At 56.3% G+C, this 27,534-nt stretch overlaps 1 protein-coding gene across 2 annotated transcripts; it reads left to right on the top strand.

Annotated features, from left to right (window-relative positions):
• Positions 1–3,323: 3,323 nt before the first annotated feature.
• Fgd2 (FYVE, RhoGEF and PH domain containing 2) lies at positions 3,324–24,569 on the top strand. 2 transcript variants are annotated; one of them, XM_070023863.1, is made up of 16 exons: positions 3,324–3,488; positions 7,436–7,655; positions 8,253–8,333; positions 9,116–9,264; positions 12,681–12,837; positions 12,977–13,115; positions 13,848–13,906; positions 13,999–14,145; positions 14,720–14,812; positions 18,022–18,101; positions 18,814–18,844; positions 19,202–19,294; positions 20,080–20,205; positions 22,032–22,175; positions 23,168–23,314; positions 23,516–24,569. In XM_070023863.1, the coding sequence occupies exons 1-16, from the start codon at positions 3,418–3,420 to the stop codon at positions 23,729–23,731; spliced, it is 1,953 nt and encodes a 650-aa protein (XP_069879964.1). In that variant the 5' UTR covers positions 3,324–3,417; the 3' UTR covers positions 23,732–24,569. The 2 variants fall into 2 exon arrangements, with proteins under 2 accessions (XP_069879964.1, XP_069879962.1); XM_070023861.1 differs by having other exon boundaries at positions 20,074–20,205.
• Positions 24,570–27,534: the final 2,965 nt, after the last annotated feature.

The following is a 27,534-nucleotide window of genomic DNA, read 5'->3' as shown; positions in this document are numbered from 1 at the left end:
CAGTGCCCAGGCCCAGAGTTCAGGCCCCATGACCGGACCCCCCCCCCAAAAAAAAAGTAGAAAATGAAAGGCCCTGAGTTTAAATCCCAATAACACCTTCCCCATAAAAAGGGGATGCTTATGGTGTACGGCACTGGCCTAACTGTGGAGACAGAGCCATTGTGTGGGAAGACAGGTGGCAGCTCAGGCAACAGGAACAGTTTGTTCCCTTCATCCACTTAAAAGCCTGGTGCTTCTCTTTGAGCTGCTCAAGTTTCTGCTGGGGCTGTGGTGTGGGCATTGGGAAATGAGAGGATCCTGGCCCAGCCTGGAAGCTGAACACTGGCTCTGGAGCCTTCCCAGGCACAGCCTGTCACCTCCCTGGCCTTTGGCATGGCCTCCTGGTCTCTCTTCTTGTGCCTCCTGCCCAGATCCTGCCCTAGCCCTGCTACCCCTCTTCTCCCCCCCTCTCCCCCCCCCCCCCCGTGGCCTTGCCTGTCTCAGGCCCAAGAGGGGGCAGTGCTCATGGGGCTGTGCATTGTGCCAGTCCTGGCCCTGGGGCTGTTTCTTCCCCAGTGCCCTTCCCAATTGCTGCCTCTGGTGACCTTGAGCCTTTCCTGACCCAGGGGAGGGCTGCTGGGCCTGGCACAGCCTGGTCCAGTCCCTACAAGTGCCAGCTGGGGAACCAGAGAGTTCACAGGCTGCAGAGAAAAGCTGTTTGTCACTGGTATCATCTAGCCGCCCACGTCAGGCCAGCCACACGCATGCCTTCTGGCTTTGTGCCATCTTTGTGGCCTCAGAGCAAGCACACCTGGGCAGCAGAATGGCTGCCCTGAGTGGGGACGGGTACCCTGGATTCCTCACAGCGCTAAGCGGCTCTGGATAAAGACGTTCTTTGACTGATAAGAAAATATAGGACTGAGGCTGGGAAGGTGGCTCAGGGGTAGAGTGCATGCCTTGCAAACATGAGGCCCTGGGTTCGATTCCTCAGCACCACATAAACAGAAAAAGCCGGAAGTGGCACTGTGGCTCAAGTGGTAGAGCGCTAGCCTTGAGCTGAAGAGCTGAGGGACAGCACCCAGACCCAGAGTTCAGACCCCATGAGCGGCAAAAAAAAAAAAAAAGAAAGAAAGAAAATATAGGACAGTGCAGGACACAAAGAACCAGGTTTAGCCAGTGCCTGTGGCTCACACCTGTAACCCTAGCTACTCAGAGGCTGAGAGCTAAGGCTTGAAGTTCAAAGCCAGCCCAAGCAGGAAAGTCCATGTGACTTTTTTTTCTTTTTTTGCCAGTTGTAGGGGCTGAACTCTGGGCCTGGGCGCTGTCCCTCAGCTCTTCAGCTCAAGGCTAGTGACCTACCACTTGAGCCACAGCGCCACTTCCGGCTTTTTTCTTTTTGCTTATGTGGTGCTGAGGAATCAAACCCAGGGCCTCATGCATGCAAGGCAAGAGCTCTACCACTGAGCCAACTTCCCAGCCCCCCCATGCGACTTTTAATCACCTATTAACCAAGCCAAATGAAGCTGTGGCTCAAATGGTACCGCATAAATGAAAAGAGAATGAAAAGCTAAGAGACAGTGCCCAGGCCCTAGGACTAGCACGCATGCGCGTGTGCGCACGTGTGTGTGTGTGTGTGTGTGCGCGCGCGCACGCACACACACACACACACACACACACACACACACATACACGAGGCGAGGCAAGGTCTCACAGCAGTGGGGCAGGCCAGTAGCTCAAATCCCTCCCAGAGGAAAGCCCCCCAAAATGATGGTGTTTCTGGACAAGGAACAGAGGAGAAAAACTCTAGCTGCTTGGGGGAGGGGACAGGTGAGACCATCTCAGAAAGTCTGGAGTAGCCAGGCACTGGCGGCTCACGCCTGTAATCCTAGCTACTCAGGAGGCTGAGATATGAGGATTGCGGTTCAAAGCCAACCTGGGCAGGAAAGTCTGTGAGACTCTTATCTCCAGTTAACCACCAGAAAACCAGAAGTGGCACTGTGGCTCAAGTGGTAGAGTGCTCGCCTTGAGCTGTAGAGCTGAAGGATAGCACCCTGGCCCAGAGTTCAAGCCCCATGATGGACAAAAACAAAACAAAACAAAGAAACCAGAAAGGATTGAGCTGAAGGCATGGCTCAGGTGGTAGAGCACTAGCTGTGAACAGTAAATCACAGCAGGAGTGCAAGGCCCTAAGTTCAAGCCTGGGTATCAGCACAAGTTACTTAACCTCTCTGATCCTGTTTTCTCTTGTGGTACATGGGCATGAAACAAGAAGGAACTCCTAGATGCAGGACAGAGTATATACTTTGGCTGTTACTGCTTCCACTTCCTGGAGGAAGTGGCTCTCTGTGGGGGTGTGGGGAAAAGGCATCAACCGCTAAGATAAGGACACTCAATGAGGTGGTGCCTCCCCCTGCTGGCCAATCACAGGTCAAAGATTGATTGGTTGATTTGTCAGTGGTAGGGCTGGAACTCAGGGCCTGGGCACTGTCCCTCAGCTCTTCAGCTGAAGGCTAGCGCTCTACCACTTGAGTCACAGCACCACTTCCGGCTTTTTCTGTTTATGTGGTGCTGAGGAATTGAACCCAGGGCCTCATGCATGCAAGGCAAGCACTCTACCACTGAGCCAGCTTCCCAGCCCTACTCTACCACTTTAAACCACAGCTCTACTTGCATTTTTCTGGTGGTTAACTGGAGATAAGAGTCTCACAGATGTTCCTGTCTTGGCTGCCTTTGAACCACAATCCTCCAATCTCAACCTTCTGAGTAGCTAAGATTGCAAGTGTGAGCCACCAGCACCTGGCTTACATGATCTATTTTTTTTTTATTTTTGGGTCCGGTCGTGGGGCCTGAACTCTGGGCCTGGGAGCTGTCCCTTAGCTCTTCAGCTCAAGGCGCTCTACCACTTGAGCCACAGCGCCACTTCCGGCTTTTTTCTTTTTGCTTATGTGGTGCTGAGGAATTGAACCCAGGGCCTCATGCATGCAAGGCAAGCGCTCTACCACTGAGCCAACTTCCCAGCCCCACATGATCTATTTTTAATAATAATAAAAAAAGTTATTTCCTTACAGCAGTGAGCAGGACCACACCCAGAAAAGAAGATGCCAGAAAAAGGACCGACCTCAAAAGCTCCCTGGGCCCTGAGAAGATCTCTAGCTTTCTGCTAGTCCAGGTTCCAACTCCAGAACCTTCTGCCCTGGCAGGTCCTTCCGGAACTGGGGGTCTCCAGGAACCTAGGGTCAGCCACAGGCAGGTAGGCGTGGCCACGTGGGCTCCACCCACCACAGTGGGGAAGGCAGGGGGAGAAACTGGCCTTTCCCTCCCTGGCCCTTGGAACTGCTTCCTCTTTCTTCTCTCTCTGCAGCAGAGAGTGGGCTGCAGAGCCCAGGTGGCTGGCTGCCGGCTGCAGGGTAGCTGAGAGCCAGGCGGCAGGCCTGCAGGATGGAGCCCACCGGGGAGGAGCACTCGCCCTCTGTGGGCAACCAGGTGGCTGCGTTTGAGAACAGCAGGAGGTATGGGGCATCTGGGCGGGAATGATCACCCAGCCGCTCTGCCGCTTGTTCCCCAGAACACCTAGGGTTGCACCTGGAGCACTGCTTTCTCCAGGTCCTGAAGTGGGTACTGTAAGGTTCAGGCAGAAAAGACTTTATTGGGGGGTAGGGGGCGGGGCAAAACAAGGGCGGAATTAATGGTGGAGACTGATATGGGGGGGTAGGTGTGGCTGCGGTGAAGATCTCAGAGCCTGGAGGATCTGCCACTGCCTTCTGAGCACCAGTTGCCTGGGTTATGGACGCTGGGCGGAGGCTTCTAGGGAAGGAACCATGTGTCTACTGAGGAAGAATGGCTGGGAAGGGGCCATTTTCCCCCAGTGGACCTAATGGGTACCTTCTGCTGGGCAGGTCCCTGCTCCGTGGGTTCTATGGAGCACAGGGTGTTAAGGTGCAGACTTGGGCAGGGCGAGAGAGGAGGGGGTGCTGGGGACAGCTGGGCAGGGGTGAAGTGAAGAACAGAGTGCAGTGCAGGAATTCCCCTACACGGAGTCGAGATGTCACCCAGTAAGCATCTAAACCTTAAGTAGGAGAAATGTGTTATTTTATCCCTCAAACTGGGACAGGGTGAGATCCTAAAGCAGATGCCATGAAAATAAAATGGGAGTGGGGTGCCAGTGGCTCACGCCTGTAATCTTACTCAGGAGGCTGAGATCTGAGGATCACAGCGCAGAAGAGCTGGGGCAGGAAAGGGAGACCCTCATCTCCAATAAACCACCAGAAATCTGGAAATGACACTGTGGCTCAAAATGATAGAGTGCTAAGCCTTGAGCAAAAGAAACTCAGGGACAGTGCCCAGGCCCTGAGTTCAAGCCCCAGGACCTAAATAAATGGATAAATGAAAATAAAATGGGGATGCATAGGTAAAGCTGGGTCTGTGTTGGGCAAAGCAGGATTGTAGTCACCGATGGAGGGGCCAAGACCTGGATTCTCTTCCCTCCCTCCCTCCCTCCCTCCCTTCCATGTGGTATTGAGGTTTGAACTCAGGATCTTGTACTTTGCTAGGCTGGTGTTCTGCTAGTTTTAGTTCTCTCCAGGTGCTCAGCCCTTTTTGCCTTCAGCTATTTTTTTTTTCAAGAAGGATCTCAAGTTTTTTCAGGCTGGCTTGGATCATGAACTTCCTGCCTATGCTTCCCACATAGCTAGGATGACAAGTTTGCACCATCAAGCCCAGCTTGTTTAGTTTGAGATGAGGGCATCACAAACTTTTTGTTTGGGCTGACTTCACACCACAATACTCCCGTAGCTGCCTCCCGAGTGGTAGGATTTCAGGTGTGAGCCATTGCTCTTGGCTCCTACTCCTTTCCTGTAGAGGATGGAAAGGGGTGGGGCCTCCAAAGAAGGGAAAAGGCTAGACCAGGTGTATGATGGATGTTAAAGGCTGCTATGGTGGGGTGGGAGGAGGCTCTGAAAATCACCTTTGAAGTGGACCTGCGCCCTGGGTGGTTTATGGGGAATACCTGTGGGAGAGGGAAGCCGGATGGGACAGAGGAGCTGAGCCTCTTTGTGTCCTGGCGGTGCTGGGCTGGGTTCAGTTTAACTATTTCCGGTGGCGCCCAGGGCTGGTTTTTGCACCCCAGGGACCCATCATTAAATTTAGGTAAGGCAGCTCTCCCAGAGAGAGCAGTTCCCAGAGGGGGACTCTGCCAGTAGCCTGACAGCACCTGGGGAAGGACAGACACAGTCCCTGGGCCTGAGCGCAGCACAGCCCCTTCCAGGATACAGGCTGCAGACCACCACTCCTCTTCCGGCTTTGTGCCGGTTCATTGGACATGAGTCTCATGTATTTTCCTGTCCCGGCTGGCTTCTAACCACCATCTTCAGATCTCAGCCTCCTGAGTAGCTAGGATTACAGGCATGAGCATGTGTGCTAAGCCAGTAGGGTAACTGAAGGTGGTTACCCTGCCTCTCCCAGGGCCTTGGCCAACCTCATGCCATTCAGCACCACGGACAGCTCCTTCAGCCCCCCCCCCCCCCCCCCCCCCCGGCCTGGCCCACCTAGTGGGTGAGGGGCCTTCCTAGTTACTGAGCACACCCAGCATGGAGTAGGGCTGGGGCTCTGGGAGGCTTGGGCACCTCAGCTGATGCGAAACTGAAGCTGGAAACAGAAGCTGGGAGAGAAATTGCAGAAGTTGAAGCCAAATGTAGAACAGAAAGTGGAGACTCAGCTCCTCCGGGAGGTGCAGGTGCATGGTCTGAGGAACCATGTTTGGGTACCGGGCATGGGTGGGGACAGTCCTAGGATAGAAGCCCTGAGTGGACCCCAGTGCTGCGTGCATCACAGACCAGCTGTGTGGCTTGGGGCAGTGGCTTTACCTCTGTCTTCAGAATGAGGAGTTCCCTGTGTTGACTGCATTGTATCTTTTTTTTTTTCTTCCGGTGCGAGGGTTTGAAGTCAGGGTCTCATGCTTGACTGGCTTGCTTGCCAGCTGGTGTTTTACCACTTGAGTCACATGTCCAGCCCTCTTTTTTAATCATAGTTTTTAAAAGATGGGTCCTATCTGGACGCCAGTGGCTCACACCCGTTATCCTAGCTAGAGATCGAATCCTCGCTGAGATCAGAGGATTATGGTTTGAAATCAGTCCAGGCAGAGAAGTCGGTAAGACTCTTGTCTCTAATAAACTAGTCAGAAAAAAAACCAGAAGTGGTGCTGTGGCTCAAGTGGTACTGTGCTAGCCTTGAGCACAAAGAGGCTCAAGGACAGTGCCCAGGCCTGGAGTTCAAGCCCCAGGACTGGCAGAAAAAAATATAGTCCCATGGTTTGAATGCAGTGTGTCACATTCTTGCTTGGTTTGTTTGCTCAGTGGGTGCTCTACCAGTTGAATCATACCTCTAGTCCAGCTTTTTGCTGGTTATTTTGGAAATGGAATCTGGCAGTCTTTACTACCCAGTCTGGCTTTGACTCCTGATTCTCTAGATTCCAGGCTCCTGGATATCTAGTTATGAGTCACTGGTGCCAGCATATCTTTCATTTTAAGGGTATGTGTGTGTGTGTGTGTTTGTGTGTGTGTGTGTGTTTGTGTGTGCTGGTGCTGGGGCTTGGATTCAGGCCCTGGGTGCTGTCTCTGAGCTTTTTCCCTCAGGCTGGGCCTTTATCACTAGAGCTATGGCTCCGCTTATGGCTTTTTGATAGTCAATTGAGATAAAAGTCTCCAGGACTTTCCTGCCAGGGTTGGCTTTGAACTGTGAATCTCAGATTTCAGCCTCATGAGTAGCTAGGATTGCGGGTATGAGCCACTGACACCCGGCTTCCATTTAATTTTTGATATTTTAACATTTTCTGTTTTTTAAAAATATAATTTTAGAGTCTGGGAAGGTGGCTTAGTGGTAGAGTGCTTGCCTAGCATGTATGAAGCCCTGGGTTCAATTCCTCAGCACCACATAAACAGAAAATGTCAGAAATGGTGCTGTGGCACAAGTGGTAGAGTGCTAGCCTTTAGCAAAAGAAGCTCAGAGACAGTGCTCAGGCTCTGAGGTCAAGCCCCAGGACTGGCAAAATAAATAAATAAAATAAAAGTATAATTTGATTGTTACTAAGGTGTTGTACAGGGAACTTGCCACTGCATAAGTCAGGTAATGAGGACATTTCTTTTTTGGACAATGTCACCCCTTCCTTCGCTTTCCCCCAGTTTCCCCTTCCAACCCTGCCCACAAGTTCCATAGATCATTTTCCTATTTTGACATTTGAAATATTAAAAGAAGAAACACTTTCAACAGGGAAGTCTGTAGTTCCTCAGTGTGGATGAAACACCGTCCACGCTGCCTCATTTTGAAACCTGGCACTCCTTTGAGGAAGGTGTGGAGGAGAGAGATGGAAATCGAGGGGTGCCAGGCCCAGCTGGGGAGTCTCTTCCCCCAACCACTCCTCCCTCCTGCCCGCGGGAGAGCTTCAGGTCCACTCTGTTCTCAGGACCCCAGGAGCTGCAGCCAGAGCTCACGCACTGGAGGACACACATCACAGCCCTGAGCTGGCCCCAGGGCCATGGGCGACTCCCGACCTGGGGGAGGCCTTGGGCCCTGGGCCCAGGACGGTCAGCAGGCAGTACCTGAGCTCGCTGAAGAACAAGCTGTCCAGCAGGACCTGGAGGAAGTCCTGCCAGCCTGCTGTGTGTCCTGGGCCCGGGACACAGGTGGGAACTGGGCCCTCTCCATCCATCTCTTCCCCAGCCTTCTCCCCAAGCCAGCGCCCCCAGGGCCCCTCGCAGCATCCTGTGTGGCCACACAGCTGCCAGAAGCTAAGCAGGTCTTTCCCTTGGAAAATGTCAGCTCTTCAGCTCAAGGCGAGCGCTCTACCGCTTGAGCCACAGTGCCACTTCCGGTTTCTGGTGGTTCATTGGAGATAAGGTCTCACGGATTTTCCTGGCCGGGCTGGCTTTGAACCCCAATCCTCAGAGTTCAGCCTCCTGAGTAGCTAGGATTACAGATGTGAGCCACCAGTGACTGGCTCACTTGAGATTTGTTTTTTTCCTGAACTTTCTGTTGCCCTCATCAGCCCTATCATTTCCCTCACCATGGGAATCTTTCAGAAGCCTCCAGAACTTATTCAAAGCTACATAGGTGGAGCCAGGCACTAGTGGCTCACATCTGTAATCCTAGCTACTCAGGAGGCTGAAATCTGAGGATTGGGGTTCAAAACCAGCCTGGGTACGAAACCTGGGGGAGGGATGGGAATCCCAGAGGGTGTGGTTCAGGGGTGTCCAGAGCACTTCCCCTTGCCACCCCTGCAGGAGCCCGAGGAGAAGAGGATCGTCCAGGAACTGCTGGAAACAGAGCAGGCCTACGTGGCACGTCTGCACCTGCTGGACCAGGCCAGTGGCCAGGACCTGCCCTCCCCCCACCACCTCCCAGCCCAGCCCCCAGTCTCCTGCCACCACGTGCTCTACCGCCCTCCTGCTACCGTGCCCAGGACCCCTGGGTTGGACTCTAGAGCCTCAGTCCATCATCCTGAAGGCTGGAGTTGGGGTGGAATGAGGCTTTAGCCCCTTGGCTCTCTTGAGCCTATCTAGCCTCAGCTATGGCACAAGAAGAACAGGCCTTTGGGCTTTGTATAGCCTCACCTCCCTGACCCAGACCCCTCATCTGAGGAGGGGCTACAGCATTAACCTTCAGCTGTGGGCCCTTCAGCTTGGGGAAGTTTAAAAGCTCAGTAGAGCTGGGCGCTGGTGGCTCACAACTATAATCCTAGCTACTCAGGGGGCTGAGATTTGAAGATCGCAGTTCAAAGCCAGCCTAGGCAAGAAGGCCCATGAGACTCCGATCTCTAATTAACCATTCCCAAACCAGAAGTGGAGCTGTGGTGCAAAGTGGTAGAGAGCTAGCCTTGAGCAAAAAGAGGCCAGGCCCTGAGTTCAAGCCCCATGATAGACCACAACAACCACAAACTCAACAGACCCAGATGGGCCACATCTGACCCTGCTCAGCTGCCAGCCTTTGGCCAAGTCCCTGTATCTCGGGGCCTGGCTTGTTACCTGAGCCCCATCTTCCTGGCCCCATCTCTCCCTGGGGTTGCAAGGATGCGGGGGATGGGGAGAGGCCCCACCGCCCCTGGGGCTGTGTCCCGCCAGCGTGTGACCCGGGGTGGTGGCCACAGGTATTCTTCCAGGAGCTCCTGAGGGAGGCGCGCAGCAGCAAGGCCTTCCCGGAGGACGTGGTCAGGCTGGTCTTCTCCAACATCTCCTCCATCCACCAGTTCCACGCCCAGTTCTTCCTCCCAGAGCTGCAGCGGCGCCTGGACAACTGGTGAGTCCTGTCCTGGCTGAGGGTGGGGGAGGGGCATCCCGGGGGGCTGGGGGTCACCTGATGGCCCAGACCTTGGCTAGGTGCGTGACCATCATGGGGACCCTAGGCCCCATGGGAACTATGACTGAGCGCCTGGAGAATGCTTGATCCCAAAGGAAGACCCTGGGGAGGTTGTGTGATACGAAGCTTGCAGTAATCCTGGGGCGCCCTGTGTACCTATCTTACCCCCTAGCTTGTTATCTGCCTCTTAGAAGCATCCTTTGGATTGGTTCCCAGAATTTTCTTATGCTAACCCTCCCCTCTGCCCCTCCTGCCCCCCCTACCCCGGGACATTCAGACCCTATGAAAGTGTGGAGGGGGGAAAAGCATCTTCGTTTTAATCCTGTTAAACTCATTCCTCATTCCATGGTGGTATCAGAATATTATTTCGGGGGAAGGGGGAGGCATGGAGTTTGAACTCAGAGCATGTGTCAGTCATGGGGCTTGAACTCAGAGCCTGGGCACTGTCCCTGAGCTCTTTTACAAAGGTCAGTGCTCTACCACTTTGAGACACAGCGCCACTTCTGGTTTTCTGGTGGTTCATTGAAGATAAGAGTCTCATGGACTTTCCTGCCTGGGCTATCTTAAGAACTGTGATGCTCAGATCTCAGCCTCCTGAGTAGCGAGGATGACAGGCGTGAGCCACCGGCATCTGGCTTGGCCATTTCTTCTGGTATCTGCTGGATGGAACCTGCAGCTAGGACAAGCTCCTCCTCTGAGATGGATTCTCTAGGGGTTTGCGAGGACAGGAGACCACAGACAGAGACACAGAGACACAGAGACACAGGCAGAGAGCCAGAAGCTGCTCAGGAGACGAGGCAGCCAGGTTCTTGTGCAATTTTTTTTTTGGCTTATGTGGTGCTGAGGAATCGAACCCAGGGCCTCAGGCATGCAAGGCGAGTACTCTACCACTAAGCCAACTTCTCAGACCCAGCCAGGTTCTTTACTAGACCAAGTGATCTGAGAGGCAGCAGAAATTGCCAGTGCTGACCTTCCAGGACCGTGACCTTTGCCCCTACCACGCAGGCAGCTTTAGCTCAGCCAGCCATGTGACAGTTATACCCATGGTCCCACAGGCCACCCTCTAGGTTTGCAGAGGGAGACCACTGTAGCAGTTAGCCATGACATTATTTGCTTTATATATCTGGCCATGAGTCTCCGTGCTGGGCAAGGGCGTTCTCGACCATCTGTGGCAAAGAAGAATGTTAGTCCTTGTTAGAGCTGGTGGTGGACCTGGGCTCCGATGGCTCCTGCATGTCATCCTAGCTACTCAGGAGGCTGGGATCTGAGGATTGTGGGTTGAAGCCAGACCAGGCAGACAAATCTGATCTGATCGCGAATTAGCCAGCAAAATGTTGGACTGTAGGCATGGTCCAAGTGGTAGAGCACCAGCCTTGAGCAAGTAAAGCTGAGGTACAACCACAGTCAGAGTGCAAGGCCCTGTGTATATCTTGGTATACACACACACACACACACACACACACACACACACACACACACACACACACACACACACACACACACACACACACACACACACACACACACACACACACACACACTAGTGATGGATACAGAGTGGTCCACCGATTTTTTTTTCTTTTTTCTTTTTGGTCATGGGGCTTGAACTCTGGGCCTGGGCGCTGTCCCTCAGCTCTTCAGCTCAAGGTGAGCGCTCTACCACCTGAGCCACAGCACCACTTCCAGTTTTCTGGTGGTTTATTGGAGATAAGAGTCTCATGGATGCCGGGCGCTGGTGGCTTACGCCTGTAATCCTAGCTACTCAGGAGGCTGAGATCTGAGGATCGTGGTTCAAAGCCAGCCCCGGCAGGAGAGACCGTGAGACTCCTATCTCCAATAAACCACCAGAAAACCGGAAGTGGCGCTGTAGCTCAAGTGGTAGAGCACTCGCCTTGAGCTGAAGAGCTGAGGGACAGCACCCAGGCCCAGAGTTCAAGCCCCACGACTGACAAAAAAAAAAAAAGAGTCTCATGGACTTTCCTGCCCCGGCTGGCTTTGAACAGCGATCCTCAGATCTCAGCCTCCTGAGTAGCTAGGCTGACAGGTGTGAGCTACTGGCACAAGGCTTGAAAACTTTTCATAATTACTTTTAAAAAGGAAAGAACCTTTTACGGTCATCCCCATTTTTTCAAAGTAGAAAACTGGTGTACATACATGCTTGCAATCCCAGCATTTATGGTACTGAAGCAGAAAGATCACCAGTTAAAGGCCAGCTACAGCGTGTGACTCTGTAAAAGAATGAATGAATGAGCTGGGAAGGTGGCTCAGTGGTAGAGTGCTTGCCTAACATGCATGAAGCTGGGTTCGATTCCTCAGTACCACATAAACAGAAAAAGCAGGAAGTGGTGCTGTGGCTCAAGTGGTAAAGCACTGGCCTTGAGCACAAAGAGGCTCAGGGACAGAGCCCAGGCTCTGAGTTCAAGTCCCAGGACTGGCAAAAAAAAAAAAAATGAAGCCAGGTGCTGGTGGCACACACCTATAATCCCAGCTACTCAGCAGGCTGAGATTGGAGGATCATGGTTCAAAACCAGCCTGGGCAAGGAGAGTCCTTGAGATTCTTTTTTTTTTTTTTTTTGTCGGTCTTGGGGCTTGAACTCTGGGCCTGGGCGCTGTCCCTCAGCTCTTCAGCTCAAGGCAAGCGCTCTACCACTTGAGCTACAGCGCCACTTCCGGTTTTCTGGTGGTTTATTGGAGATAGGAGTCTCACGGTCTTTCCTGCCTGGGCTGGCTTTGAACCGCGATCCTCAGATCTCAGCCTCCTGAGTAGCTAGGATTACAGGCGTGAGCCACCAGTGCCCAGCTAAGTCCTTGAGATTCTTATCTCCAATTAACCACTAGAAAACCAGAAATGGTGCTCTGGCTCAAGTGGTAGAGCACTAGCCTTGATCTGAAGAACTCAGGGGTAGTACCCAGGCCCGAAGTTCAAGCCCCACAACCAACAACAACAACAAACAAAGAATGAGTAAATAAATGAGTAAATGAATGAATAAACAAACAAATGAATGAGTCCAGAGAGGCTGAGTGGCTTGGCGGAGGACACACAGCTCAGGTACCTGGTTTGGCTGAGAATAAGGCTCGAGCAGGTCAGCTCCGGCCCTGGGCCTAACACCCTTGTGCTGGGCAGGTGGCTCTGTTGACTGCCACAAAATCCCACATCAGGTTGTCACCGGCCCCAGCCGGGCGGTTCCCTGTGGGGGAGACAGGCAGTGGACGGAGCAGCGGAGCAGCACCCAGGGCTGGTGGTCTGAGGGTGGACATCCCCCGCGCCTGCTCCCATGGTGCACTGGAAAGGCAAGGGGGGGGGGGCTGGTCTCGCCTGGGGTCCCAGAGGAGCTCACCCTGGCTGTCCCGTGCAGGTCGGCCATGCCCCGCATCGGGGACGTGATCCAGAAACTGGCCCCGTTCCTGAAGATGTACAGCGAGTACGTGAAGAACTTCGGGCGGGCCGCAGAGCTGCTGGCCGCCTGGACAGACAAATGTCCACCCTTCCAGGAGGTGATTGCCCGCATCCAGGTGAGGCCCCGGGGGGGGGGGTAGAGCCCCAGTGTATGCTGCCTCAGTTTCCCCAAGCCAGCTGGGGCATCTTCCGAGTGCCCACCCTTCACCCTGCCCCCTGCCCCTCCCCCTTGTCCCCCCTCCCCCGGCCCCCCAGAGCAGCGAGGCCTCGGGCAGTCTGACGCTGCAGCACCACATGCTGGAGCCTGTGCAGAGGATTCCCCGCTACGAGCTGCTGCTCAAGGAATACGTCCAGAAGCTTCCAGCCCAGGCCCCAGACCGGGCCGATGCCCAGAGTGAGAATGCCCTTGGTGGGGGAGGGGAGGGGAGTTGCTTAGGAAGCTGAGCCACACCATGATTTAATTTACCACCCCTAGGGGCTGGGAAGGTGGCTCAGTGGTAGAGTGCTTGCCTCGCATGCATGGGGCTCTGGGTTCAATTCCCTCTGTACCACATACACAGAACAAGCCAGAAGTGGTGCTGTGGCTCAAGTGGTAGAGTGCTAGCCTTGAGCAAAAGAAGCCCAGGGACAGTGCCCAGGCCCTAAGTTCAAGCCCTGGGACTGACAAAAATTAAAAGCCAGGCACCAGTGGCTCATACCTGTAATCCTAGCTACTCAGGAGGCTGAGATCTGAGGATTGAGGTTCAAAGCCAGCCCAGGAAGGAAAGTCGATGAGACTTTTATCTCCAACTAACCACCAGAAAACCAGAAGTGGTGCTGTGGCTCAAGTGGTAGAGCGCTCGCCTTGAGCTGAAGAGCTGAGGGACAGCGCCCCGGCCCCAGGACCAATACAAAATTAAAAAAATAATTTACCACCTCCCCAAATGGCTGTGGCGGCCGGCGGCCATTCCTGCCCCTGGCTAGTGTGCCCAAGAGCTCAGGCAGCGGCTCTGTCACCCAGCCCGGGAGCAGCAGACCTGGGATTTGAACCCACGCCTGTCGGATGCAGACACCCCCGGGGGCAGCAGCGAGCGTCTGCCATGTCCCCGAGTCCCCTCGCCTAACCCTGGCCCTGCCCGCTTGCCAGAAGCCCTGGACCTGATCTTCTCGGCCGCCCAGCACTCGAACGCGGCCATCACGGAGATGGTGAGCGGTGCCCTCCTGGCCCCGGGGGGCCACACGGCCGCCCTCTGTCAACCTGCCCGGGCTGGGCCGTGCTGAAGCTGTCCCCTCCCCAGGAGCGGCTGCAGGACCTGTGGGACGTGTACCAGCGCCTGGGCCTCGAGGCCAACCTCGTGGACCCCTCCAACACGCTGCTCCGAGAGGGCCCCGTGCTCAAGATCTCCTCCCGCCGCAGCGACCCCATGGAGCGCTACCTCTTCCTGGTAGGGGCCGGCCGGGCCTCTGCGGGGGGGGGGGGGGGCTCTTGACCTCTTGCTCCTTTGCTTGGACCACTTTGGGAGCGGCCTCAGGCATCGGGGACTGGCCCATGCCCCCTCCCTGGGCTTCCCAGGGAGATTGACCCTGGTTCCCTTCAGCTCCAAAGTCTGTGTGGGGTTAAATCTGTGCTTCAGAGCACGCACAGCAGGAGGGAATCAGGTCAGCTATCAGGAAGAACTGCCCAGGTTGATCCTGAAGAAGCCGGGGTCTTCCTGAGATTGGCAAGGCCGTCCTGCCTGGAGGTCTACACCTCTGACGTGGCTGTGTGCTTTTCTGAAGTCCACTTTGGTCCTTGGATGCCCGTAGGCGGGGGGACCCTTCAGCGCCCCTCTTATCAGGGGTGAGGGCTAGGCAGCCTCTTCCCATCTCTTTCCCACCACCTGGGAAGCTCTGAAAGAAAAGTTCAGAATATGGGTAGAGAAGAAGGTGATGGTGGTGACCAGCCCCAGCCCAGACCTGGAGCCTCCAACCACCATCCCGGCTGCCACTGCTCCGCGCTCACGCCTGTGTCCCCTGCAGTTCAACAACATGCTGCTCTACTGTGTGCCCAGGGTCATCCAAGTGGGCGCACACTTCCAGGTGCGGACCCGCATCGACGTGGCTGGCATGAAGGTAAGGGCTCCAAGTCCCGGCAAGGCTCCCCACGCCCACCCCGGGGGAGAGGAGGTGGAAATGGGTTCTTTGTGGGAGAGCCGGGCAGTGGTGATGGAAAGGCCCTGGGCCACTCTTCCGTGCTCTGTGGGAGACAGAGGGCCCTGCACGGTGCTCCATAGTCCGTGCTGTGCTCCAGCCCGGGATCTGGTCAGAGGCAGGTTTGACCTGCCGGTCTCCATGGAGCCAAGAGCTGCCTTTGAGTTTCTTTTGCTGTGTTAGGGCCTCACGTGTACCAGGCCAGTGCTCCACCACCTGAGCCACGCTCCCCAGCTCTGGCTTTTGGCTGCATTCATTGGAAAATGAGAACCTTACAGATTCATCTGCCCTGGCTGATACTGTACCTTGATTCTTAGATCTCAGCCTCCTGAGTAGCTAAGACTACAGGTGTGAACCACCAGTGCCTGCCCGCTCTCATCCCACAGAATGAGATTGTTTGGCCCAGGCTGGCCTGGAACTCAAGATCCTCTTTGGTTTTTTTTTTTTTTTTTGGCCAGTCTTGGGGCTTGAACTCAGGGCCTAGGCACTGAGTTCTAGGCACTTGAGCCTTCTGCTCAAGGCTAGCACTCCACCGCTTGAGACACAGCTCTACTGCTGGCTTTTTCGGTGGTTGATTGAGAATAAAGAGTCCCACAGACTTTCTTGCCCAGCCTGGCTCTGAGCTGTGATCCTCAGCTCTCAGCCTCCTGAGTTGCTAGGATGACAGGCATGAGCCGCCAGTACCTGGTTTTGAGATTCTCTTGCGGAAGCCTCCTGAGATCTGGGATTACAGGCATGCCCAGCCACGCTGGTTACCTCATTCTCCATGTGAGGCACCCGGCCGTGGGTCTTCACACACTCGGATGATTCGTGGTGTGAATGAAGGTGTGCTTTGCTTTTTAACACCCATCCTGGAGCTTGTCCCGCTCGGTACAGCACAGCCTAGCACACTGTGGGGGGGCTGCGACGCTGGGGGACACGCACAGGCTGCGCTCGGGGTGTCTGGGTGTGAGCCCACCCATCTGCCATCGCTCTGTCTTGCCTGTCTGTCATCTATACATCTCATCTATCCCGGTATCGTCAGACCAAGGCAGGGCGGAGATGGAGGCCTAGATCAGGCAGAGAGGGACAGATGTAGAGAAAGGAAGAAAGTAGAGGCTGGCTGTCGCTCAGGGCTAGAGCATGGGCTCCACCCTCGGCACCCAACACAGGGCTCCCAGCCGCCTGAGCACATAGGCGGGCACTGCCCCCAGCCCCAGAGCGGTCTCCCCTCAGCCAGCGGGCACCCAGCGCCCTCTTCTGGACAGCGCAGACATGACACAGCTGGTGTCTGTGCAGCCATTCCTGCTGGGCAAGTCTGGGGACTGCACGCTGAGCGTTCTAATGCCTTAGCCTAAGGGACTACAACCTGTTGTGGGAATCTTTCTGTTGCCTTTTAAGTGCTGACTGACCTCCAACCGCTCTCTAGCCTTCCGTGAGGCTCCCCGGCCTCCTTCCCCTAAAGATGTTCCCATCTGCCTTTTTCTTTTATGTTGTTGTTTGTTTTAGAGACAGTTTTTTTTTTTTTTGTTTTGTTTTTTGCTATATAGCACAGGCTGGTCTCAGATGTGGGATTCTCCTGCTCAGCCTCCTCAGTGCTGGGTTACAGACTTTTTCCTGCTTATGTGGAATCGAACCCAAGGCCTCAGGCATGCAAGGCAAGCGCTCTACCACTGAGCCACCTTCCCAGCCCCTTATGGACATTAAAAAAAAATTTTTTTTTTGGATCCGGTCGTGGGGCCTGAACTCTGGGCCTGGGCTCTTCAGCTCAAGGCTAGCGCTCTACCACTTGAGCCACAGCGCCACTTCCGGCCTTTTTCTTTTTGCTTATGTGATGCTGAGGAATCGAACCCAGGGCCTCATGCATGCAAGGCAAGCACTCTACCACTGAGCCACCTTCCCAGCCCCATTTCTCAAAAAATTTTGGTCAGTTGTGGGGCTTGAACTGTGGGCTTGGGCGCTGTCCCTCAGCTCTGCAGCTCAAGGCGAGCACTCTACTGCTTGAGTCACTGCACCACTCCAGTTTTCTAGTGGTTTATTGGAGATAAGAGTATCACAGCCTTTCCTGCCTGAGCTGGCTTTTAATCCTCAGATCTCAGCTCCTGAGTAGCTAGGATTACAGGCATGAGCCACCTTCCCAGCCCCTCATGGACATTTTTGTTGTTGTTGTTGTTGTTGTTGATCATGGAGCTTGAACTCTGGGCCTGGGTGCTGTGCCTCAGCTCTTCAGCTCAAGGCTAGCGCTCTACCACTGAGCCATAGTGCTACTTCCAGTTTTCTAGTGGTTTATTGGAAATAAGAGTCTCACGGACTTTCCTGCCCAGGCTGGTTTGAACTGCGATCCTCATATCTCAGCCTCCTGAGTAGCTAGGACTACAGGCATAAGCCACCGGTATCTGGCTTCTTATGGACATTTTTAACTCAAGAAAATAATACAACAGGGGCTGGGAAGGTGGCTCAGTGGTAGAGCGCTTGTCTTGCATGCCTGAGGCCCTGGGTTCAATTCCTCAGCACCACATAAGCAAAAAAGAAAAAAGCCGGAAGTGGCACGTTGGCTCAAGTGGTAGAGCGCTAGCCTTGAGCTGAAGAGCTGAGGGACAACGCCCAGGCCCAGAGTTCAGGCCCCACGACCGGACACCCCCCAAAAAATACAACAAACTGAATACACTAATTTAGTCTAATTTACAGATCTACTTCCAACGTTTTCCAATTTCCCGTTTGCTTTTTCTGTGCACCGGTCCCAGGGCTTGAACTTAGAGCCTGGGTGGTCTCCTTGAGCTTTTGTGCTCAAGGCTAGTGTTCTACCACTTGAGCCACAGCTCCATTTTTGGCGTTTTGGTGGTTAACTGGAGGTGAGAGTCTCACGGAATTTCCAGCCTAGGCTGGCTTCGAACCTCGATCCTAGGATCTCCATCTCCCAAGAGGCTAAGATTACAGGCGTGAGGCGCTGGGCTTTCCAGTGACCCCTTTTGCCAGGGGCCGGCTGTCCACTCACCCTGGGCTGGCCCAGCTACAGGACTGGGAAGTGGAGGGCAAGCTTCGCGCTGCCCCTGGAGTGAGGGTCGCCCCTGTAGGCGCCATGTGCCCGGCCCCACGGTGGGGCAGGGCAGGGCAGGGCGGGCTCAGCCAGGACCTCTCTCCTCCTGTGTCAGGTGCGGGAGCTGAGCGATACGGAGTTCCCTCACTCCTTTCTGGTGTCCGGGAAGCAGCGCACGCTGGAGCTGCAGGCCAGGTGGGCCCAAGGCCTGGGGTGGGGGTGGGTGGAGGGGGGAGCCTGGGAGGCAGGGTGGGGGGGGCAGGTAGGGAGGGTGGGTGGGCAGGGAGGGAGGGAGGGTAGGGGGGCAGGCGGGGAGGGTGGGGGGCAGGCGGGGAGGGAGGGGGGGCGGGCGGGGAGGGAGGGTGGGGGGCAGGCGGGGAGGGAGGGGGGGCAGGCGGGGAGGGAGGGTGGGGGGGCAGGCGGGGAGGGTGGGGGGCAGGCGGGGAGGGAGGGTGGGGGGCAGGCGGGGAGGGAGGGGGGCAGGCGGGGAGGGTGGGGGGCAGGCGGGGAGGGAGGGGGGGCAGGCGGGGAGGGAGGGTGGGGGGCAGGCGGGGAGGGAGGGGGGGCAGGCGGGGAGGGAGGGTGGGGGGCAGGCGGGGAGGGAGGGTGGGGGGCAGGCGGGGAGGGAGGGTGGGGGGCAGGCGGGGAGGGAGGGTGGGGGGCAGGCGGGGAGGGAGGGTGGGGGGCAGGCGGGGAGGGAGGGTGGGGGGCAGGCGGGGAGGGAGGGGGGCAGGCGGGGAGGGAGGGGGGCAGGCGGGGAGGGAGGGGGGCAGGCGGGGAGGGAGGGGGGCAGGCGGGGAGGGAGGGAGGGGGGGCCGGGGCGGGCAGGCCCAGGGCCCCGGCCAAGTGGGCAGGCGTTGGGACAGGCAGCCCCCAGCCCCACGCGTGTGCGCGTTCCTTCCTGCAGGTCCCAGGAGGAGATGGTTTCCTGGATTGAGGTAGGGGCGCCAGGACCCGGGCGGGGGGGGGTTCCGGGTGGGCACCCCGCGCCTGGCCGTGCCCCGCTGCTCCTGCTCGCGGGTGGCGCGGGATCCGTCCTGGGTTCACATCAGTCTCCGTCCCTGTGCGGCCTGCGGCCGGCCATCAGCCTCTCTGAGCCTCCTCTTGGCCGGCGTCTGGGATCTGGGGCTGAGGGAGACACGTGCGTGCGCGTGCGCGTGTGCGTGCGCATTTAGCCTGGGGGGGGCCTGTGCGTCTGTGTGTGGTGCGCATGTGCGCATGCGTGGCACATGCGTAGAGCATCACTAAGAAGCCCCCTCCTCCCCAACACGCACCTTTCCTGACCTCTGACCCAGGCCTGCCAGGTCGCCATTGACCAGATCGAGAAGCGGAATGAAACCTTCAAAGCAGTGGCCCAGGGGTCGGAGGGAGAGGCGCAGGAGCTGGAGGTGAGAGCCCCACGGGCGGAGGGGGGCGGCGGAGGGGGGCGGCGGGGGGAGGGGGGCACAGGGGGCACAGGGGGCACAGGGGGCCCAGAACAGCTGGGGCTGGTGGTCAGGTGTCAGCTGCAGCCTGGCGTGCTGGGTGACCTAGCTGTTTCTTGACCTCTCTGGGCCTGAACTTGCTTCCATATCCATAAAACAAGATGAGCCGGGGGCGTGTGGCTCGCCTGTAGTCTATTCCAGCTTCTCAGGAGGCTGAGCTCTGAGGATCGAGGTTCAAAGCAAGCCTGGGCAGAAAAGTCCGTGAAACTCTTTTTTTTTTTTTTTTTTTTTTTTTTTGGGTCCAGTCGTGGGGCCTGAACTCTGGGCCTGGGCGCTGTCCCTCAGCTCTTCAGCTCGAGGCTAGTGCTCTACCACTTGAGCCACAGCACCACTTCCGGCTTTTTTCCTTTTGCTTATGTGGTGCTGAGGAATCGAACCCAGGGCCTCAGGCTTGCAAGGCAAGCGCTTCTACCACTGAGCCAACTTCCCAGCCCGTGAAACTCTTATCTCCAATAAATCACCAGAAAACCGGAAGTGGCGCTGTAGCTCAAGTGGTAGAGCGCTCACCTTGAGCTGAAGAGCTGAGGGACAGCGCCCAGGCCCAGAGTTCAAGCCCCATGACCCACCAAAAAGAAAAGAAAGAAAAGAATTGTGTAAACCACCTTTATGATAAGGAGTAAAAAGTATTAGCGCCTCGGCTGCCCTGGGGGCCAGGCCTTGTGCCCACCCCGCCCCTTCTCCAGCTGCAGAGCGAGCAGCTGGGCCTGCGCGCCCCGCAGTGGATCCGGGACAAGATGGTCACCATGTGCATGCGCTGCCAGGAGTCCTTCAACGCGCTGACCCGCCGGCGCCACCACTGCCGGGCCTGCGGCTATGTGAGTACCCCGGGGAGCCTGGCCTCCCTGGTCCCATCCAGGCCTCCACCTTCCCTGTGCAGATCCTGCTCCTGGCCCAGGCGCCCCCCCCCCCCCCCCCCCCCCGCCGTGTTCCATTTACAAATGGAGGGGGTGAGGCTCAGAGGGGTCAACAGACTCTCTCTAGACACCCCAGTATCAATCTTCCCCCCCCTGCTGTCTGACCCTGCCTGCCCTAGGCCCCAGGACTAAGGTCAGGAGACAGGCTGGGTCCCAGAGTACAGGCAAACTACTCCCCAGCAGCCCCAATCCACCACCCCAGATATGGGGGTGTCCCCCTTCCCCCTTACATTCCCTGCCCCCTGCAGCCCTCAGAGAAAGAGCCAAGTGAGAGTGAAAGTCCCTGAGTTCAAGCCCCAGGACTAGTACACACCACACGCGCCCCTCCACCCCCAAACACACACACACACACACACACACACACACACGTTACAGTAAATAAAAAAGCCAGGTACTGGAGCTTCATGCTTGTAATCTTAGCTACTTAGGAGGCTGAGATCTGAGGATGATAGTTCAAAGCCTTCCAGGGCAGGAAAGTCTGTGAGACTCTTATCCCCAATTAACCACAAAAAAAAAAAAAAAAAAAAAAAAGCAGCAGCAGCAGCAGCAGGTTGGGAAGGTGGCTCAGTGGTAGAGCGCTTGCCTTGCATGCAGGAGGCCCTGGGTTCAATTCCTCAGCACCACATAAGCAGAAAAAACCGGAAGTGGCGCTGTGGCTCAAGTGGTAGAATGCTAGTGGCCCTGTGCTGAAGAGCACAGAGACAGCGACCAGGCCCAGAGTTCAAGCCCCACGACTAACAACAACAATAAAAAAAAAAAAGCCAAGGTAGAGCTATGGCTAGCCTTGAGCATAAAAGTTCAGGGGTGGCATACAGGTTCTGTGTTCAAGCCCTAGGAGACACACACACACACACATACATATAAATATATATATATGTATACATATAAATATAAAATAAAACACTCTGAAGGCAGTGGAAGGCCGTTGGGCCTCGCCCTGACATCTGTGTGTTTGGGTGGCGGTGAGTCACCTTCTCGGTGGCCCAGGGGCCAGTTTCGGTCAGCCCCGACCACGCCCTGTGAGGGTGGGGTGAGGGCTGGGCAGGCTGGTACAGAAGGTGGGGGGGAGGAGGCAGGAGGAGGGTGAGGTGGGCGGGGCTGGAGGAGGGGCTGAGCTTGGTACTTGACCACCCCTGCACCCCTGCACCCCTGCACCCCTGCACCCCTGCCCTCACACGTTTCCTATCTACTGGCAACAACTTGCAGCACCCACTTCTTTTTTTTTGGCCTGGGCTGGAGCTTGAACTCAGGGCCTGGGCGCTGTCCCTGAGCTGCTTTTGTTCAATACTAGCACTCTACCACTTGAGCCACAGTGCCACGTCCAGCTTTTTCTGTGTATATGGTGCTGAGGAATCGAACCCAGGGCTTCGTGCATGCGAGGCGAGCACTCTACCACTGCGCCACCTTCCTAGCCGCCCCCCCATTCTTCTCTGCGGCTCCCCATGGCTTACCATCTCCCCAGCGTGATCCATTAACATGGTGCCCCCCAGGCTTGGGATCCTCCCCACCCCCACCCCCTGCAGGTCCTCCTGGCAAAAACAGCCCTCCACACGCGTGCTCTGCCCTGGGGTTGTGATGGCACGGATGTGAACTCTGCACGGGTCCTAAAGCCCAGTGCGGCTCTGCAGCCCAGCGGAGCCGGCAGGACAGCCAGGCTCTGTCCAGGTGGCCGGCGCCCGTCCAGGCCCACAGCGCATGCTCACAGCCGCATGCGCCCGCCCTCCCAGGTGGTGTGTGCCCGGTGCTCCGACTACCGAGCCCAGCTGAAATACGACGGCAACAGGCCCAGCCGGGTGTGCGTGTCCTGCTACGCGTTCCTCACTGGAAGCGTGCTCCCCGGGGACAAGGACCGGAGGCCTGGCATCCTGGAGGTGAGGGGCTCCCCATCCCCCGGGGCCTGCCCCCCCAGCCCCGCTGGCCACACAGGGGCTGTCACCAAACCGAGGTGAACTGGGCTGCAAGGTGTCACCCGAACTCTTCCACTCCACCTCTAGGTCCCCATCCATTCGTGTCCCACAGTCCCCTGTGTCACTAATTCCATCTTTTGTTGTTGTTGGTCATGGGGCTTGAACTCTGGGCCTGGGCGCTGTCCCTCAGCTCTTCAGCTCAAGGCGAGTCCTCTACCACTTGAGCCCCAGTGCCACTTCCAGTTTTCTGGTGGTTTGTAGGAGATAAGAGTCGCACTACTTTCCTGCCCAGGCTGGCTTTCAACCTCGGCTAGGATTGCAGCCATGAGCCACCAGCGCCCAGCACCGATTCCATCTTACAGATGGGCACACTGAGGCTCCAGGCAGATCACAGACTCTGTACTGACTCGAAGGTCTCCCTTGGAGACCAGGTGCAGGGAGGTGACTTCGCAAGTTCACACAGCCGTCCTGGTGTTGTGCTGTTTTGTGCCACTCTGGGGCTTGGACTCAGGGCTTGGGCACTGTTTCTGAGCTTTTTTGCTCAAGGCTAGCACTCTCCCACTTTGGGCCACAGCTCTTCTTTTGGTTTTTTGGTGGTTAATTGGAAGTGAAAGCCTCACAGACTTTCCTGCCAGGGGTTGTCTTCAAACCAAGATCCTCAGATCTCAGCCTCCTGAGTAGCTGGGATTACAGGCGTGAGTCACTGGCGCCCACTGTTCTGGTTTGTGCCTCTGCATTCTCTGTTTTGCTCAGGGCCTCAGATCCTGGACCCCTCACAGCTGCCTGCTGGAGGTGTCGGGGGGCTTCACCCTGAACCACCAGCACATCGGCCTTGGCTCAGACTCTTACTGCCCTCCCCACCCCGTTCTGTTCCCCAGCACTCACAGGGGCCCACGCCCAGGCTGCTGTCCGACACCGTGGTGCTGTCCCCTGACTGTCCCTCTTCCTGCTTTTAGAAAGGGGCCTCCCCAGGGCCTGAGCAGAGTGTGATCTGCGGCTTCCTGCAGCTGACCGGGGACAAATGGAGCCGGCCCGGCCCCCGGGGCTGGTGCGTGATCCCCAGGGACGACCCCTTGGTACTCTATGTCTACGCTGCTCCTCAGGTAAAGCCCTGCCCGCCCTTTCTGGGTGGGAGAGAGTTCGCCCCCGTGTGGCCAGGGAGGAAACTGCAGTCCAGGGGACCTGAAACCCTCAAGTGGGTTTTCAGCTCTGGGTCCCGACTTGGGGTGTGTGGCCGGTGGGGGAGGGGCACCAAGAGGCAGAATTGGGGAGACAGCAGCAGCCCACTGCTCTTTCCTCCCCAGGACACGCGAGCCCACGCCTCCATCCCCCTGCTGGGCTACCAGGTGACTCCAGGGCCTCAGGGAGATCCCCGAAGCTTCGAGCTGCAACAGTCAGGCCAACTCTACGCCTTCAAGGCCGAGACGGAGGAGCTGCGGAGCCGCTGGGTGCAGGCCATCGGGCGGGCGGCCAGCGGCCGGATCCCCGGGGAGCCTGAGGATGGGGACCTGTCAGACTGAGCCTCAGCGAGCACCCCCCTCCCCCGCAGAGATGGACCCCTGCCAGCGGCTGACCCCGCGGCCTCTGCCATCCACCCAACATCCAGTGTCAGAAAATGTGAGGCCCACCAGAGGGTCTGCGACTCCCACCTGTAATCCCAGCTACTCAGGAGGCTGAGACCTGAGAATTGCCATTCAAAGCCAGCCCTGGCAGGAAAGTCCCAATGAATCACCAACAAAAACACAAAACAGAAGTAGAGCTGTGGCTCAGGTGGTAGAGCACCAGCCTTGGGTGAAAAAAGCTATGGGAGCCGGGCGCTGGTGGCTCACACCTGTAATCTTAGCGACTCAGGAGGCTGAGATGGATCACGGTTCAAAGCCAGCCCGGGCAGGAAAGTCCATGAGACTCTTTTATCTCTAATAAACCACCACAAAACTGGAAGTGGCGCTGTGGCTCAAGTGGTAGAGCGCTCGCCTTGAGCTGAAGAGCTGAGGGACAGCGCCCAGGCCCAGAGGTCAAGCCCCACAACTGACCAAAAAAAAAAAAAAAAAAGCTATGGGAGAGTAGGAGACCCTGAGTTTGAGACTGAGTGCCTGCGAAAGAAAGAAAAGGAAGGAAAGAAGGAAGGAAGGAAGGAAGGAAGGAAGGAAGGAAGGAAGGAAGGAGGACAGGCAGGCAGGCCCCTTTCTTTGGATGGGGCTGGCCAAGTGTCTCCTTTGCTGGGGCTCATGGACTGTTGGTGCTAACACTGAGAGGCCAGGGAGCTGGGACTGTGGTCACGCCGTGTCTCCCAGCTAGGACTGCTCATCACAATCACTCTGAAAAAGTAAAATAAAAATACTGGTGAAAACAATTCCACATGGAGTTGGGAATGTGGCTTAGTGGTAGAGCGCTGGCCTAGCAAGCATGAAAACCCAGGTTCCATCCCTCAGCACCACATAAACAGAAAAAGTCAGAAGTGGCGCTGTGTCTCAAGTGGTAGAGCGCTAGCCTTGAGCAAAAGAAGCTCAGGGACAGCGCCCAGGCCCTTAGTTCAATCCCTAAGACTGGCAAGAAGAAGAAGAAGAAGAGGAGGAGGAGGAGGAGCAGGAGGAGGAGGAGGAGGAGGAGGAGGAGGAGGAGGAAGAGAAAGAGAAAGAGGAGGAGGAGGAGGAGGAGAAAGAAAGAGAAAGAAGAAACAACTCAGTGATAGCCAGGCACCAGTGGCTCACATTTGTAATCCTAGCTACTCAGGAGGCTGAGATCTGAGCATCACGGTTCAAAGCCAGCCCAGGCAGGAAAGTCTGTGAGACTCTTATGTCCAAAACTACCAGAGGCGCTGGGACGGAAGCTCAGTGGTAGAGCGCTTGCCTTGCATGCATGAGGCCCTGGGTTCGATTCCTCAGCACCACATAAGCAAAAAAGAAAAAAGCCGGAAGTGGTGCTGTGACTCAAGTGGTAGAGCGCTAGCCTTGAGCTGAAGAGCTGAGGGACAGCGCCCAGGCCCAGAGTTCAGGCCCCACAACTGGACCCCCCCCCCCAAAAAAAAAAAAAAAACTACCAGAAAACCAGAAGTGGTGCTGTGGCTCAAGTGACAGAGTGCTAGCCAAAATAGCAATGTCTGTATCCCCTGCCAAGATTTCTCTGACTTGTTACGGGACACACAGGAGGAGAGGCCTGGGTGCTTTTTTCCTTCTCTGTTTTGGAGACCGGGACTTGCTGTGTCGTCCAGGTTGACCTCAGTGCTGGCTGTGAAATGGTGAAGAAGAGATGCCCTGTGCCGAGGCCCCTGCTGCTGGTACTGACAGATACGGATGGGTTCTTTTTGTTGGTGGTGGTGGTGGTGGAGCTTGAACTCCAGGGCCTGGGCGCTTCCCTTGGCTCTTTTGCTCAAGGCTAGCACTCTACCACTTGAGCTACAGCGCCACTTCCAGCTTCCTGGTGGTTAATTGGAGATAAGAGGCTCAGGATCTTTGTTACTCAGGCTGGCCTCCTGAGTAGCTAGCATTACAGGCCTGAGCTACCGGTGCCTGGCTTGTTGATTTGTTTTTGAGCTGAGGCTTCTCTCTGGGTAGCTCAGGCTAGGCCTCAGCCTCCAAACCCAGCCACCATGTATTCCTTTTATAATCACCAGAGCACATTGAAAGGAAGTAGAGAGGGAAGACTTGTCTGCCTTGACCCCCTCCTGGGGCCTCGGCCCCCCATGCAGGCCCCCTGTACCAGCCTGGCGGGGAGTAGCCCTGCAGCCACAGGGAACGGTGTGGAAGTGTGGAAATATGTCACAATGCAGTGCAGAGGTAGGGGTGGTGCTCAGGGCTCCTCCAGAAAGCCTCGGGCATGGAGAATTTGGGGGTACCCCCCACTTGCTGCTGGGGTTCGGGCAGGACTGAGTGACTAAAAAGGCCTCAACTTTTTTTCGGGGGGAGGGAACTCAGCGTGACTCTCTTGTCCTGATAACTCTGGGTGTCCCTGGTGTGGGGCGCTCTCATGGCTTCTGATTTCTTCCTCTGGAGCCCCCACCTTGGGAAGGGCCAGAGGCGTGGCCAGTAGACTGGAGTGCCCCACTTACTGAGGGGGTGTTGAAGGCCAAACCCAGGGGGCCCAGTGCATGCTGGACAGTGCTTTACCACTAAGAGATACCCCTCCCCTGGACTGCCTTTTATTGCCAGCGTTTACGTGCACTGATAAGGCAAAGCCTGGCAAGATGCACACCTCAAGTCACCCAGCCTAGAACAACACGCCAGCCTGAAAGCACCCAGGCCCTGCTGACTCCTGCAATTGGGCCCAACTGGCACTATGGGGCAGCACATCACAGTGGTTAGCAGCATGGCAGATGACTGGTTGAGTACTATTGGCAAGACTTTACTCCTAGTGTCTCCTAGACCACTGAGAACAGGTGTCCAGCACTCAGATCAGCGGCAACCCCATGCTTGCTACCCATCAGGCTTCGAGGTTCTCTATCACTTGGCTCTGGCAGGGCAGGCGGTGTCAGCGTGGGCCCCTAAGCTTCGTCAGGGGTCCTGGTCTGTCCTGATTCCTCACTGTGGAGCTGAGTAAGGTGTCCGAGAGTTAGGAAGGCACAGGGAATACAACCTCTGAGTTGTTGTGAGGTAAAACGTACAGGCAGTAAAATCCACACATTTTAGCCAAGCTCAGCCCCTCACTCCTATAATCCTTGCTACACTGAAAGTGGAGAGCCAGCAGATTCCAGTTCCAGGTCAACTCTCGGAGACTCATCGCAACCCAGTAGCTGGGTGTGGTGGTGCACACCTGTCATTCAGGCTAAGTAAGAAGCACAAATAGGAGTATTTTTGGTCTAGGCAAAAAGCCAGGCACTGCCTCAAAAAGAAACTGAGCACAGAAGGCCAGAGGTGTGGCTCAAGTGCTAGAGTCACGGCTTAGCAAGTGTGAAGCCCTTCGTTCAAACCACAATATCACCAAAAAAGATTTAAAACAACAACAACTACCCTCTGTCATCTAAATCTGTAAGTCTGGACCCAGGCAGACCTTGGAGCGCCCGCTCCAGCCCCGCCCCTGCCTCTGGCAATCTTTGACCCGGTTTCTGAACTATAATTTGGTCTTTCCAGATGTCTGTGAATGGAAGCAGGGCTGGCGCCTGGCTGCCTGCTGCAGCCCCACGAGTCTCCCACTTCTCCAATGCTCCCTGAGTCCTCTGGGCTCCCGGGGCCCTGTGGCTGGCTCCCCACTACCCAGCTGAAGGGTGCTGAGTGGTTTGGGGGTGACTTCCATGGGGGACTGTGAATAACGCTGCCTGGAGTGGCAAATAACACTGTGGTGGTGTGGGGGGGAGCGTGCGTGTTCTTCTCTCATGGAATTGGGTCAC

Source organism: Dipodomys merriami, unplaced genomic scaffold, assembly GCF_024711535.1.
Source record: "Dipodomys merriami isolate MVZ:Mamm:240054 unplaced genomic scaffold, mDipMer1.0.p SCAF_16, whole genome shotgun sequence".
NCBI classification, from domain to species: Eukaryota; Metazoa; Chordata; class Mammalia; order Rodentia; family Heteromyidae; genus Dipodomys; species Dipodomys merriami.
The sequence above is the reverse complement of the archived record's forward strand: the minus strand, read 5'-3'. Positions and strand labels throughout refer to the sequence as shown.